The sequence below is a fragment of the Typopeltis vanoorti genome, chromosome 4, assembly GCF_054136105.1.
Source record: "Typopeltis vanoorti isolate ZY-2024b chromosome 4, IOZ_Tvanoo_1.0, whole genome shotgun sequence".
In the NCBI taxonomy this organism is placed as follows: Eukaryota; Metazoa; Arthropoda; class Arachnida; order Uropygi; family Thelyphonidae; genus Typopeltis; species Typopeltis vanoorti.
Genome location: NC_143552.1, coordinates 110,768,297 through 110,780,536, shown reverse-complemented (window position 1 = coordinate 110,780,536; position 12,240 = coordinate 110,768,297). Strand labels below are relative to the sequence as shown.

The window sequence follows — 12,240 nt, the reverse complement described above, 5'->3', positions numbered from 1 at the left end:
TGGAATTGAATGTGATGGGTATAGTGTGTTCAGGAATGACAGAGAGAATAAAATGGGGGGAGGAGTATTGTTGATGATAGCTGATGAGCTACAGCCAAGGAGAATAGAAGTTGAATTGCAGGATAGAGAAAAGAGCACATTTGAGGCCATTTGGTGTGAGATTGTGGCTAGCAGAACTAAATATACAATTGGGTGCTGCTATAGACCAGGTGATGGAAAAGATGGTGGTGACAATATGCACAAGCAAATAGAAGAAATGAGTGGAAGGAGGGTGATTATTATGGGAGATTTTAACTATGGTCGCATATTGGAATGAGGAGAGGACACATGGGAGGAAGGAATTGGATTTTATGTGGTTATTAAGGGATAACTATCTGCGACAGCATGTAATGGAAAACACTAGGGATCAGAGAGTGCTTGACCTAGTAATTACATCTAAGGATTTGGCTGTAACAAATATGACCACATTGCCACCAATCGGTGAGAGTGATCATAGGGTCTTGACTCGGGAGGTGGCTAAAGGGGTAGAATTTTCAATTAAGACAGGATACATGTGGAATTATCGGGCGGGAAAGTATGACAAGCTTAGGAGTTTGATTGGCTCGGTGCCATGGCATGTGCAACTGCAATGACTAGAAGTTGATAGTGCATGGGAGGTAGTTAAGAAGTGCTTGCATGAAGCAATGGCTGACTGTATACCTAGAGTCCGAATAATAAATCAAGTAGGGGTTAAATGGATGAATAACACCATTAAGCTTGAGCTGCAAAAAAAGAAACAACTATGGAGGGAATTTAAGGAGAAAGGTGACCGGCAAGCACATGAACGGTATAAAGCGCAGGCCAGAAGGGTGACGAGTGTGGTAAGAAAAGCAAAAAAGGATTACGAAAGAACATTGGCCATGCAGGCTAAAGAGAATCCTAAACAGCTTTTTAGATATGTAGCAAGTAAAAGGAAAAATGTACATGGCAGAATGATTTTAAAGAATGCCGATGGTAGGGAGGGAGGTAACTGAATCAGTTGAGATAGCTGAGTTACTGAGTGAGCACTTTGCAAGAATATATCATCCAGGTGGTGACATTGCAGAAACGAATAAACCAGTAGATTATACGGGAATTGTGGTGAATGAAGTGGAGGTGAGTAATCTATTGCATAACCTCAATGTCAATACATCTGTGGGATTGGATGGTATACCAGCTCGTGTAGTACGAGAAGCAGCTAAAGAATTGTCAGTATCCTTGACCATTTTGTTTAATTTGAGTCTCGGGTCTGGGTTAGTCCCGAGCGGGTGGAAGGAAGGGAAAATAGTTCCACTGCATAAAGGAGGTTTCAAGACTGCTGTTGTAAATTACCGACCGATTAGCATATCAGGAATCATTGTCAAGGTCATAGAGAAATTAGTCAAGAAAAGAATACAGGATTGGATAGATGAAAATGGGATATTGTATGGGGGACAACATGGTTTTGTGAAGGGTAGATCATGCCTCAGTAACTTGCTCACGTTTTATAACACAGTGATGGCTGAACTGGATAGGGGTAATGGGTTTACAATGATACTACTGGACCTTGCCAAGGCCTTTGACAGGATACCACATGGAACCCTAATCAGTAAACTGGAGCAGATGGGGATAGATATAGGGTTGGTAAGATGGATAGGAGGGTGGTTGAAGGAGAGATAGCAGAGAGTGGTTTATTCAGGAGTGGAGTCAAAAAGACGTCTTGTGACTAGTGGAGTATCGCAGGGCTCTGTTCTTGGACCACTGCTTTTCAATTTGTTCATCAATGATATTGGAAAGGATTTGAGAGGAAGTGTTCACTTGTTTGCTGATGATGCAAAGTTGGGTAGAGCAATTGTGAGTGCACAGGATGTCAAAATTTTACAGGATGATTTGGATAGTTTGGAGGACTGGGCTAGGAAAAATGGATGTCAGTTTAATGTGGCAAAGTGTAAGGTTATGCACTTTGTGGTGAAAAGAATAGCAGCAGTATATCGTATAGGTGGAACCGTACTCCAGGAGATTGATGAGGCCAGGGATTTGGGAGTACTGGTGGATAGGGAGTTGAAGTTTAGGGGGCACATTGCAAAAGTAACTAAAACAGCTCACCAAATCACTTGGCTTATGAAAAATACTTTAACATGCAGAGAGAAGCAAGTTGTTGTTCCTCTGTATCGAGCTTGATAAGACCCCATCTGGACTTCTGTGCCCAGTTATGGGCACCAGGGTTTCTTCGTGATGGGGAGGAAGTGGAGAGGGTCCACAGACGAGTGACCAAGATGATAGCAGGTCTGTGGAATGAACCTTATGAGAATAGGCTGAGGATTTGTGGGTTGCAGAAATTGGCGATAGGCGAAGGAGGGGTGATATGATTGAGACATTCAAATTACTGAAGGGTTTTTATAAGATTGATCAAGAAGATATTTTTGAAAATATGACTGATGGTGGGAGGACTAGGGGCCATGCATGGAAGCTGGGCAAGAGCGTGGTTGACAAGGGTGTTAGAGCTAGATTTTTTACTTGGAGAGTGGTGAATGAGTGGAATAAGCTTCCAGAGTCTGTTGTGGGTGCTACGACCGTGAATGAGTTCAAGGCAAGATATGATAGATACTGTGTAAATGTTGAATAGTTGTTCCAGACATGATGTTAGGGACTCCCTCGATGAGTCTGTCGACTCCTTGGAGTTTCCGGGAACAATAATAATAATAATAATAATAATAAAAAAGTACCTAGAAAGTAAGATAGTATGTGCTCAGATAAGATACAGAGAAAAAATGTGAGAAAGCAAAACTATCTAAACAAAAGTCAATGGAAGACCGAAAAGACCAAGATAAATATCAGAAAGTGGCAAAATGTTCTGGAGGCAAGTGAAAGAGTTTAGAAATGGAATCAAAATTACTGTAAAGGGAATCGGAAAATGATAAAGGTGAAAGTAAAGTTATTCTAAATGTTTGAAGTAATTACTTTTGAAGATTATTAAGTGAAATGAGAAGTGACAGAAATATTTAACAGGAATGTAGTTTGAAATACATATCAATATAGAAAGCCATCAAAAGCCTGGCATGTGGAAAGGCAGCTGAAGTGAACAATATTCGACCAAAAATGTTCAAGTAAAGAGATATAAAAGTTTTACAGTGCCTGCACTGCATAATTCAGAAGGAAATAGTGGTTATGAAGATCAGATCTTCCTTTAAGACAAAGAGTTGAATAAGAAGAATCTCCATTTAAGTTTGTAGATCTGGGAAAGGCATATATCAAGGCCAAAAGAAAAGCTATTCAAAATGCTACAATTAAATGTTGTAAACAGAATGTAATGTAGACCAATATACAGTCCATATTTAAGTTGTAAATCAACAATTAGAATTTGAAGAGGTACAGGAATATGCTTCGATGTAGACAAGGGTGCACATTATCTCCACTGTTATTCATTATCTATATGGATTACATTACAAATGAAAGTGGTAGCAAATCATAGTAAATTGAATATCTGCTGTAACAAATTTGGCATGAAAATCTGTAATAAAATGATTACATAAGCAGGAACATCAAGAACATAAGATGCATCAAATGGACAACCTCAAGAACAAGAGAAACATTTTAGCATGGCACAAAAAGGAAAGAATTAAATATCAAAGAAGCCAGGTTACTTGGCCTTTTCTGTGTGTGCCTAACATACACAATGAAAAAATTGGAATATGCACAACTGGCATGATGGGGAAAATCAAGCAAATCGATTTATATGGAATAAGAGAAAAATTAGTCAAAACACTAAATTAGCTGTATATAAAACAGTGTTAAAATCAATTTTAAACTTATGAATCTGAGAAATGGGTTAGAAATAAAACAGTGATCAGAGTAGTAACTGCAAATGAGTTCTGAGAAAAATTGGGAGAGTGAACAGATGGTATCAATAGCAGAGTCATATTAAAAATGAAGATATTAGGAAGGTACCTGAAATTGTTAGCATTTAAGAATGGGTGATCAAAGCTAATCTAAAGTGGTATGGTTACTTACAGAATGAGAGAAGAAATGTTAGCAAATTAGATGTTTGATAACAGGAAAAACACACTGAGGAAGACTTAGATCTAGGTGGGATGATGAGTTAGAAATGCCTTAGAGGGACAAAATATAAGATCTGACAATACTGAAGGCCTAATAGAAACAGACTAATTTATAGGGAAATGGTTGATAAGAAGTTAATAATGTAAACTTCTCATGCAGTACTAGAATGGTATCCTCTAGCATTCTAGTACTACTCTTGAGGATACATCATATCAGGAATATGATGATGAACTATAACTTTTAATAATTGCTTTTAGGTTAAGTATTAACATAAGAATTTGCAAAACATAACGTAATCAGTATGCATTGACATGTTCACATTTGACCAATCATGACTAACTTAACCAATAACAAACACAGCTGCATACATTGGTAGTTTAGTAAATAACTATATGGACAGGGGCAGATTAAGATGGCTGGGAGCTCCATGGCAGTAAAATTTATAGGGCACCTAAAAATTTCGACATTTGGAAAAGTTTACATTTCTCTTGCAGCCTGGTAAACTTGTGTGGTAGTGAATTTGTCTATCTTCTTTTAAAAATAGTAGAAACCGTCCGAATTCATCATCAGAATGCGTAACATCTATATCGTTTTTATAGGTCTCTTAATTTTTTCCACATAGCTCGGGGGGGGGGGCCTGGTGACCACAGGTCCAACAACTACTTGATCTGCCTCTGTGTATGGAGGGCCTTATCCAATGGACTAGCATTGTTGATCAAGAGATACATCTCGAAATGGCAGGAATAAATGTGGTTTGATGGAGCAGCAAATCATGTACAATTTAGTGTGTCTGTCATGTGTATTTATTTCTATTTTAATTTACTTTCACTTCGAGTTTTAAGAATTTACTTTTATTTACTAATGATCAAGGGTACACTTTTTGCCAAGTAACATATACATAATTAATTTTTTTTATATACATCGGCATTGGAATTATCCACCTGTTCAAGAATTATACCTTCATCACAAGTTTTTTTTTTTTTTTCCCCTCCACTTGTTCTAATTAATGATAGATAACCCACATATGCCAGTATTTTGGAAATAACTACACATACCAGCCACTGAATTAGAAACTTTCATTTAATATAGAGGTTTCCATATAAGCATGAGACTCAATATTGATACTCTTCAATTCCCTGCTCATAGTTCAGTGAGATATGAGTTAAACATTCCTGTCTTAATTAAATGCTTTGGCCAATTGCTGCACACTGTGGTCCTTCTTAGGACCACGGTTACACCTCTTAGACAGGCAATGTCAGTTATTTTTCCAATGATTAAACATTTGGATATTTCACCTTTTGAAAAACCAGTCAGCTCTTCTGCTTTCAAAATTGTGGCTCCAGCCAGACAGGCATCCACAATAAGCTCTTTATTGAACTATAAAAGATCCTTTGTTTTCCCCATTGTGATCAACACAATATACTAACAATTACTGACCAGCAGCATTCTTAAATAGTCAGCTAGAACATGTGGTAATAAGGTGACCAAGTATTTTCCATATACACACTGCACGATGTTTACATACATCTGCATAAAGTTTCTAATTCAGTGGCCAGTATGCAAGGTCTTATTTTATTATTAAATTATAAATTCAATAATTCAATTCAAATTCGACTGCATCTTAAAAATCAGGAACAGATATGAAATTTCCCTATAAAAAAGAGAAAAAGGAGGGGTGCCATTTTACCTAAATTATTTACAGCAGCACCAGAAGAAATTTTTAAAAACCTGGATTGGAAAAATAGAGGAATTATTGTAAATGGGAAAGAACCAAATCACCTACAATTTGCTGATGACGTTGTTCTTCTTGAAAACTCTGAAGAACTTCAACAAACGATCACTGAATTGAATGCAGAAGGTAAAAAGAAAGGATTAAATATAAACAAAGACAAAACAAAAATAATGTATAATAAATACATTACCAAGAAAAGTCAGTATGGAACACCAAGAAATTGATTGAATAATTTCCTATGTTTACCTAGGACAAAAGATCATGATAGAGAGTGACTACAGAAGAAATTATATATAGAATTCAACTTGGTTGGATAGCCTTTGGAAAACACCATGAAGCACTTAAAGGAAACATCCCAATCTGTCTTGAAAAAAACATCCACCAGTTCAGTGGCGTCTGCCCATTTAGGTTGGGTGGCTAATACAACCCTGCGCTACAAAATTCACATCAATTTGACTGCATAAATGCATTTTTACTGATGTATGAATTAAGAATGCCTAGCACATCAATGCTCATCTTAATTGGTTTAATGCAATTAATTGTAGGATAACTTTGAATACTTTATCAATTAAAGTAATTTTAAATATGGAAAGCATAAAGGTCAAATGAACAACAGCTATGTTTCTTGCATGCCTTTTATGTGAGAAATACAAAGAGTTCATGGTGATCTTAGATTATCATTGGCAAATACTAGAGTGAGACAGGAAAATTTGCATTTTGATATGATTTTTAAATACAGCCATATAATACGCACAGAAATCGGAAAAAGTAATCACTTGGGAAATTATTTTTCCAGATTGAACCAAAGAAAACTGAAATACCGTATTTGCAGCCGTATAAGACGCACTTTTATTCTTTGAAAATAGGTCTGAAAAACAGGGTACGTCTTATACGCTGATACTCAGTTTTTTATTACTTTCATTTCTGGAAATTTTCTCTGTTCTGAGTTATGCGATTTCTTTCTTGCTCCCTTGTGGTGTGTGTGTGAGAGCATTCCAGTTATGTAGAGTTCAGTGGATGCACATGCGCTGTCATCGACGATCAAGCTGTGTTCCTGTTCGTTTAAACTTTCCAATTGTTGTCACAGTTGTTGTGAATGGTGATAAATTTCTGCTGTTAAATTTTCTCTAAATTTCTTGGCAAATTATGGCTGAAAAAACATCGGCATTGCTACAATATTGCATACAAGCTACGTGCGATTGCGTATGCTAAAGAACATGGAAACAGCGCTTCAGAGAGGCATTTTGGGCCACCACCTGATTTAGAAAATTTAGAACTGATTTAGAAAAGGTTTCAAGTGTCTCTTCATTTAGCTCTGGAGATGAATTTTTGGGTTTTGACGAAGAAGATTAAAAGGTGGGTACTCTTTTCTAGTTAGATTAGGTATTTGTTGAAAGTAGACCTATTTATTACTTTATATTTGAAATACTGTCAATTCATTATAATATTCAATGATAAAGTTTTTTTCCTTAAAATGTGTACAAAAAAGGGGATGCATCTTATAGGCCAGTGCATCTTATACACTGGCAAATGCAGCAATTCTTTTTACAGGCCTTATTTATACACAAGTTTTCCAACCCTCTTCAACTATAATCATACAATCCACAAAAGTTCTGGCAGAAAATGGGACATTCAGTAGGTCAACACTGTTTCCCATTGTAAATATGGACAAAAAAAGTTATAAATTATTTATAGAAAATTATATATTCAAAATTGCCTATATCAGTATCCTAAACACGTCAGTTCACACTTCATGCACATAAAGGCTGTCAGTATGGGCAAATGATAAAGAGTGCGAGTTTAATGTGGAGAAATGTAAAGTTACGCATTTTGGGATAAATAGATTACAAGCTATGTACCACACTGAAACTAGAGATTTAGGGGTGGTGGTAGACAGAGTTAAAGTTTAGAGGACATACTGATAAGGTTGCTAAGGTAGCTCATAAAATTACTTGGCTGTTGAAGAACACACTAACAAATAGAGATAAGGAAGAGGAATAACAAATAGAGTTATTCCTCTTTATAAGACCTTGGTACATCCACATCTGGATTACTGTGCTCGGATCTAGTCTTCTGAGTTTCTTAGAGATGAGGAAGCAGTGGAGAAGATTCAGAGGTGAGCAACCAAGATGGTACATGGTCTGTTCCATATAAGGATAGATTGAGGGCATGAAGAAGTTGCAGAACTTCTTCACACAAATTATGCAGAAGTTGGTTGATAGGAGAAAGAGGGAATATGATAGAAACATTAAGTCACTCAAAGGGTGTTATAGGATTGATGCAGGGGAATGTTTCAGCACTTGACTAGAGGGGCCACAACAAGAGGTCATCACTGGAAGTCAAATAACAATGTAGTCAGTAATAATCCTGCGATGAGTCTTCACACTCCATGGAGATGCCTGTACAATGAGAATTATGAATTAACCATTTAATTAGGAAAGTTCTGATAAAGACCTAGAACAAAAATTAATTAATTTTATATCTTCTTATATATCCTAAAAGAAAAAGAACAAATTATTAATTTATTCTTTTAAATATGTTCCTTTTTGCGATTATATCAGTTGCTTTAATGTCATTTTTGTTCTAGGTGTTTATCAGAACTTTATAGTCCCCCCTCATATTACTACTTTTATGTAAGAAATTGCTTCACTCTTATGCATAAAAGAAAAGCAACTTGCAGCTTAATGAAACAATCTTGCCATCCTTCACACTTACCTGCCCCTGTCTTTGGTATATGATTCCAAATTTAAAAGTATTGACTAGAACATGCTCATCATATGCAAGCAGCATTTCTGAAGCCTGGTAAATACATTTAAAAAAATTTATATTAAAATATTGTGTGTACCTTAATCAATCATAAAATGCCACATAAAAAAAGGGGAAAAAATTCAAAATTTCTACAGATCCAAGGCCTTATTTAAAAAATACAAACTTACTCTTAAGACAAAACACTTTTTCTTTCACAATCACAAAAAAAATGTTCATAGTCTTTTTCTTTTCCTGTTAAGGCTCTTTTTCTGTTAATATTTAATGAATTGTCCTATAATATGTGCCATTGTTAATATTTAATGTGTATTATAAATAATATTTCATTTACTAACAATTATTTTTATTTTTGACTCCAAGTGTCCCTATATGTTATTATATTTGCACAAAGAGTTCACTCCAATTGGTGCAATGACTTTAACTCACTTTTTCAGAATCCAGCTAATCATTGACTCAACACCAAGTACAAAATAAACACATTTAATAAAACTTAAAACAACATATATACACTTCTAGTAAAAATACATAACTACAAATACAGATTAAATGGATCCAAGGCCTTATTTAAAAAATACAAACTTACTCTTAAGACAAAACACTTTTTCTTTCACAAATCACAAAAAAATGTTTATAGTCTTTTTCTTTTCCTGTTAAGGCTCTTTTCCAGAAGTTACAAGGTTCTGTACTTCAATTTTAGGATCCCTTTAAAATTCTTTTTTTACTGCCTCACACAAAACAAAATCAAGTTCCTTCCTACTTGAATATATCTTGGCCAGTTTATAAAAACTTAGTTTCAAGATTTCCTTCTTCTTTACTTATTCCTTCTTGAAACATATTATTTCCACTATTCCCTTTTCGGAATACAATATAAAATTTCCTTTTGACTGCCGCACACAAAAATATCAAGTTCCTTCCAACTTGAATATATCTTGGCCAGTTTATAAAAACTTAGTTTCAAGATTTCCCTTTTCTTTACTTATTCCTTCTTGAAACATATTATTTCCACTATTCCTTTTTCGGAATACAATATGAAATTTCCTTTTAACTGCCGCACACAAAAAATCAAGTTCCTCCCAACTTGAATATTCCTCGGCCAGTTTATAAAAACTTAGTTTCAAGATTTCCTTTTTCTTCTGTACTTGTTCCTTCTTGAAACATATTATTTCCACTATTCCTTTTTCGGAATACAATATGAAATTTCCTTTTGACTGCCGCACACAAAAAATCAAGTTCCTCCCAACTTGAATATTCCTCGGCCAGTTTATAAAAACTTAGTTTCAAGATTTCCCTTTTCTTTACTTATTCCTTCTTGAAACATATTATTTCCACTATTCCTTTTTCGGAATACAATATGAAATTTCCTTTTGACTGCCGCACACAAAAAATCAAGTTCCTCCCAACTTGAATATTCCTCGGCCAGTGTTCTAAAAAACTTTCCGAACGCTCTCTTGTTTACCACTGTAACTTGGATACGCAACGCTTTCTTTGTCAGCTGTCAATCAAACATCAAATCTTCTTAATGTTAAGAAGATTTTTACAACACCTTATCATCCGCAATGTAATGGTATGTGTGAAAGACTAAATAGAAACATAAAGCAAATACTTTCAAAGTTGGCAAACACCAAAATGAATGATTGGGATACACATATCTCTCAAACATTATTTGCATGTAGGTCTGCTTTTCATTCTGCTATCAAGGAAAAACCATCTTTTGCATTATATGGTTTTGATCCAGTTTTTCCTAATGAACTTGTTTCAGTTATTCCAAATACAGGATACAGTGATATAAATGAATATTTAGAATTAGTAATAGATAAGTTTTCCACTACTCATAGACTAGTAGGTGAAATAAGTAAATTAAGTGCTCAGAAAACTAGACAATATATAAATCGCTTTAGAAAGTATAAATCTTTTGTACCAGGTGATTTGGTATTGTTAGATGATAAATCTAGTATTAAAAGAGTTGGGAAATTAGGAAAGAAAGCCTTAGGTCCATTTAGAATTTTAGACAATTTTTCTCCTGTGAATTTTAGAATTCAAGATGTCAATAATCCTAGTAAAATTTTAAATGTACATTCTGATAGATTAAAAAGGTACTTTTTGGGAAATAAAAATTTAGTTACTTTAGGTGATAACATGAATAAAATATTGAAGGATGAATGTAGTTTTCCTAATACTAATTGTGAATCTTATTCAAAGTTAAATGATAGGAAAGGGAATAGATTTAATACTCATAATTCAAATATGCAGCGAAGGAAAAAATTAAATTTTGGTAAAGTGAACCAAAATACAAGAAATTTTAGAATTCCCAAGACACACATTTCAGATGATGTACAATGTAGGAATAATGATAATCAAATTGATTCTAATATTGATGAAAGTATAGCGGAATTTCATAGGTTGATAAATATAGGATTAAATAAGAAAAGGGAAGTTAAAGATACCTCAAATTTAGTTAGTAAGGATAAGAAATCCCAGAAACTTATAGAATCACAAAAACCTGTAGAAACTGATTCTGATAGTGATGATTCTATAGATTTAGGACATCATTCAAGTAGTTTAAATGAAGTGTTTGAAAGGTATAAAAATGAAATTTTTAAGTATACTAATTTGGAAGAAGAAAGTTCAGAATTATCTCTAGTGTCAGATGATTCTGAAACTAGTGATTCAGAAGATATACATAATGATTAGATAATTAGATTAGAACTTAAAATATAACGATTTAGAAATAAATATTAAAAGTTTGTTTAGATGTAGGTTAAATATAAAAAAAAATTTTTTAAAAAAAAAAATTTTTTCACAGAAAAATGAAACTGATGTAAAAATAATCATATTAAAATTTCTGAATATTTTTACGTATTAATATTGCTTGTTAGTTTTTGTTTTCATACACGCAGTGTCTGCACTTGTGATGTGCTCGTTATGAAAATATTATGTTAGAAGTAATATGTAGGGAAGTAAAAATATTAAAGTACTTACTTAATTGATTATTTGTATTATTTATAAGAAAGTTTGTTGTATTTTTAAATGTTGAATTTTGTGTTTATGAAAGACTTTCTTCAGCGTTGGTGGATACAGCGAGTCAGCCATATTTTTACAATGCGTAGTTTCTGACGTTGTTGAAGTGCGCATGCTCCCGGAGAGAACTTGATGTTTGATTGACAGCTGACAAAGAAAGCGTTGCGTATCCAAGTTACAGTGGTAAACAAGAGAGCGTTCGGAAAGTTTTTTAGAACACTGGCCGAGGAATATTCAAGTTGGGAGGAACTTGATTTTTTGTGTGCGGCAGTCAAAAGGAAATTTCATATTGTATTCCGAAAAAGGAATAGTGGAAATAATATGTTTCAAGAAGGAATAAGTAAAGAAAAGGGAAATCTTGAAACTAAGTTTTTATAAACTGGCCGAGGAATATTCAAGTTGGGAGGAACTTGATTTTTTGTGTGCGGCAGTCAAAAGGAAATTTCATATTGTATTCCGAAAAAGGAATAGTGGAAATAATATGTTTCAAGAAGGAACAAGTACAGAAGAAAAAGGAAATCTTGAAACTAAGTTTTTATAAACTGGCCGAGGAATATTCAAGTTGGGAGGAACTTGATTTTTTGTGTGCGGCAGTTAAAAGGAAATTTCATATTGTATTCCGAAAAAGGAATAGTGGAAATAATATGTTTCAAGAAGGAATAAGTAAA

At 34.3% G+C, this 12,240-nt stretch overlaps 1 protein-coding gene across 4 annotated transcripts in view; it reads right to left on the bottom strand.

Annotated features, from left to right (window-relative positions):
* The window catches only part of RapGAP1 (Rap GTPase activating protein 1), a 457,436-nt gene that overhangs the window by 129,631 nt on the left and 315,565 nt on the right, over positions 1-12,240 (bottom strand). For all 4 annotated transcript variants that reach the window (XM_090391964.1, XM_090391963.1, XM_090391965.1 and 1 more), the window contains one exon: positions 8,504-8,587. In XM_090391964.1, the coding sequence (XP_090248090.1) occupies positions 8,504-8,587 (84 nt within the window). The remainder of the gene's footprint in view (positions 1-8,503; positions 8,588-12,240) is intronic.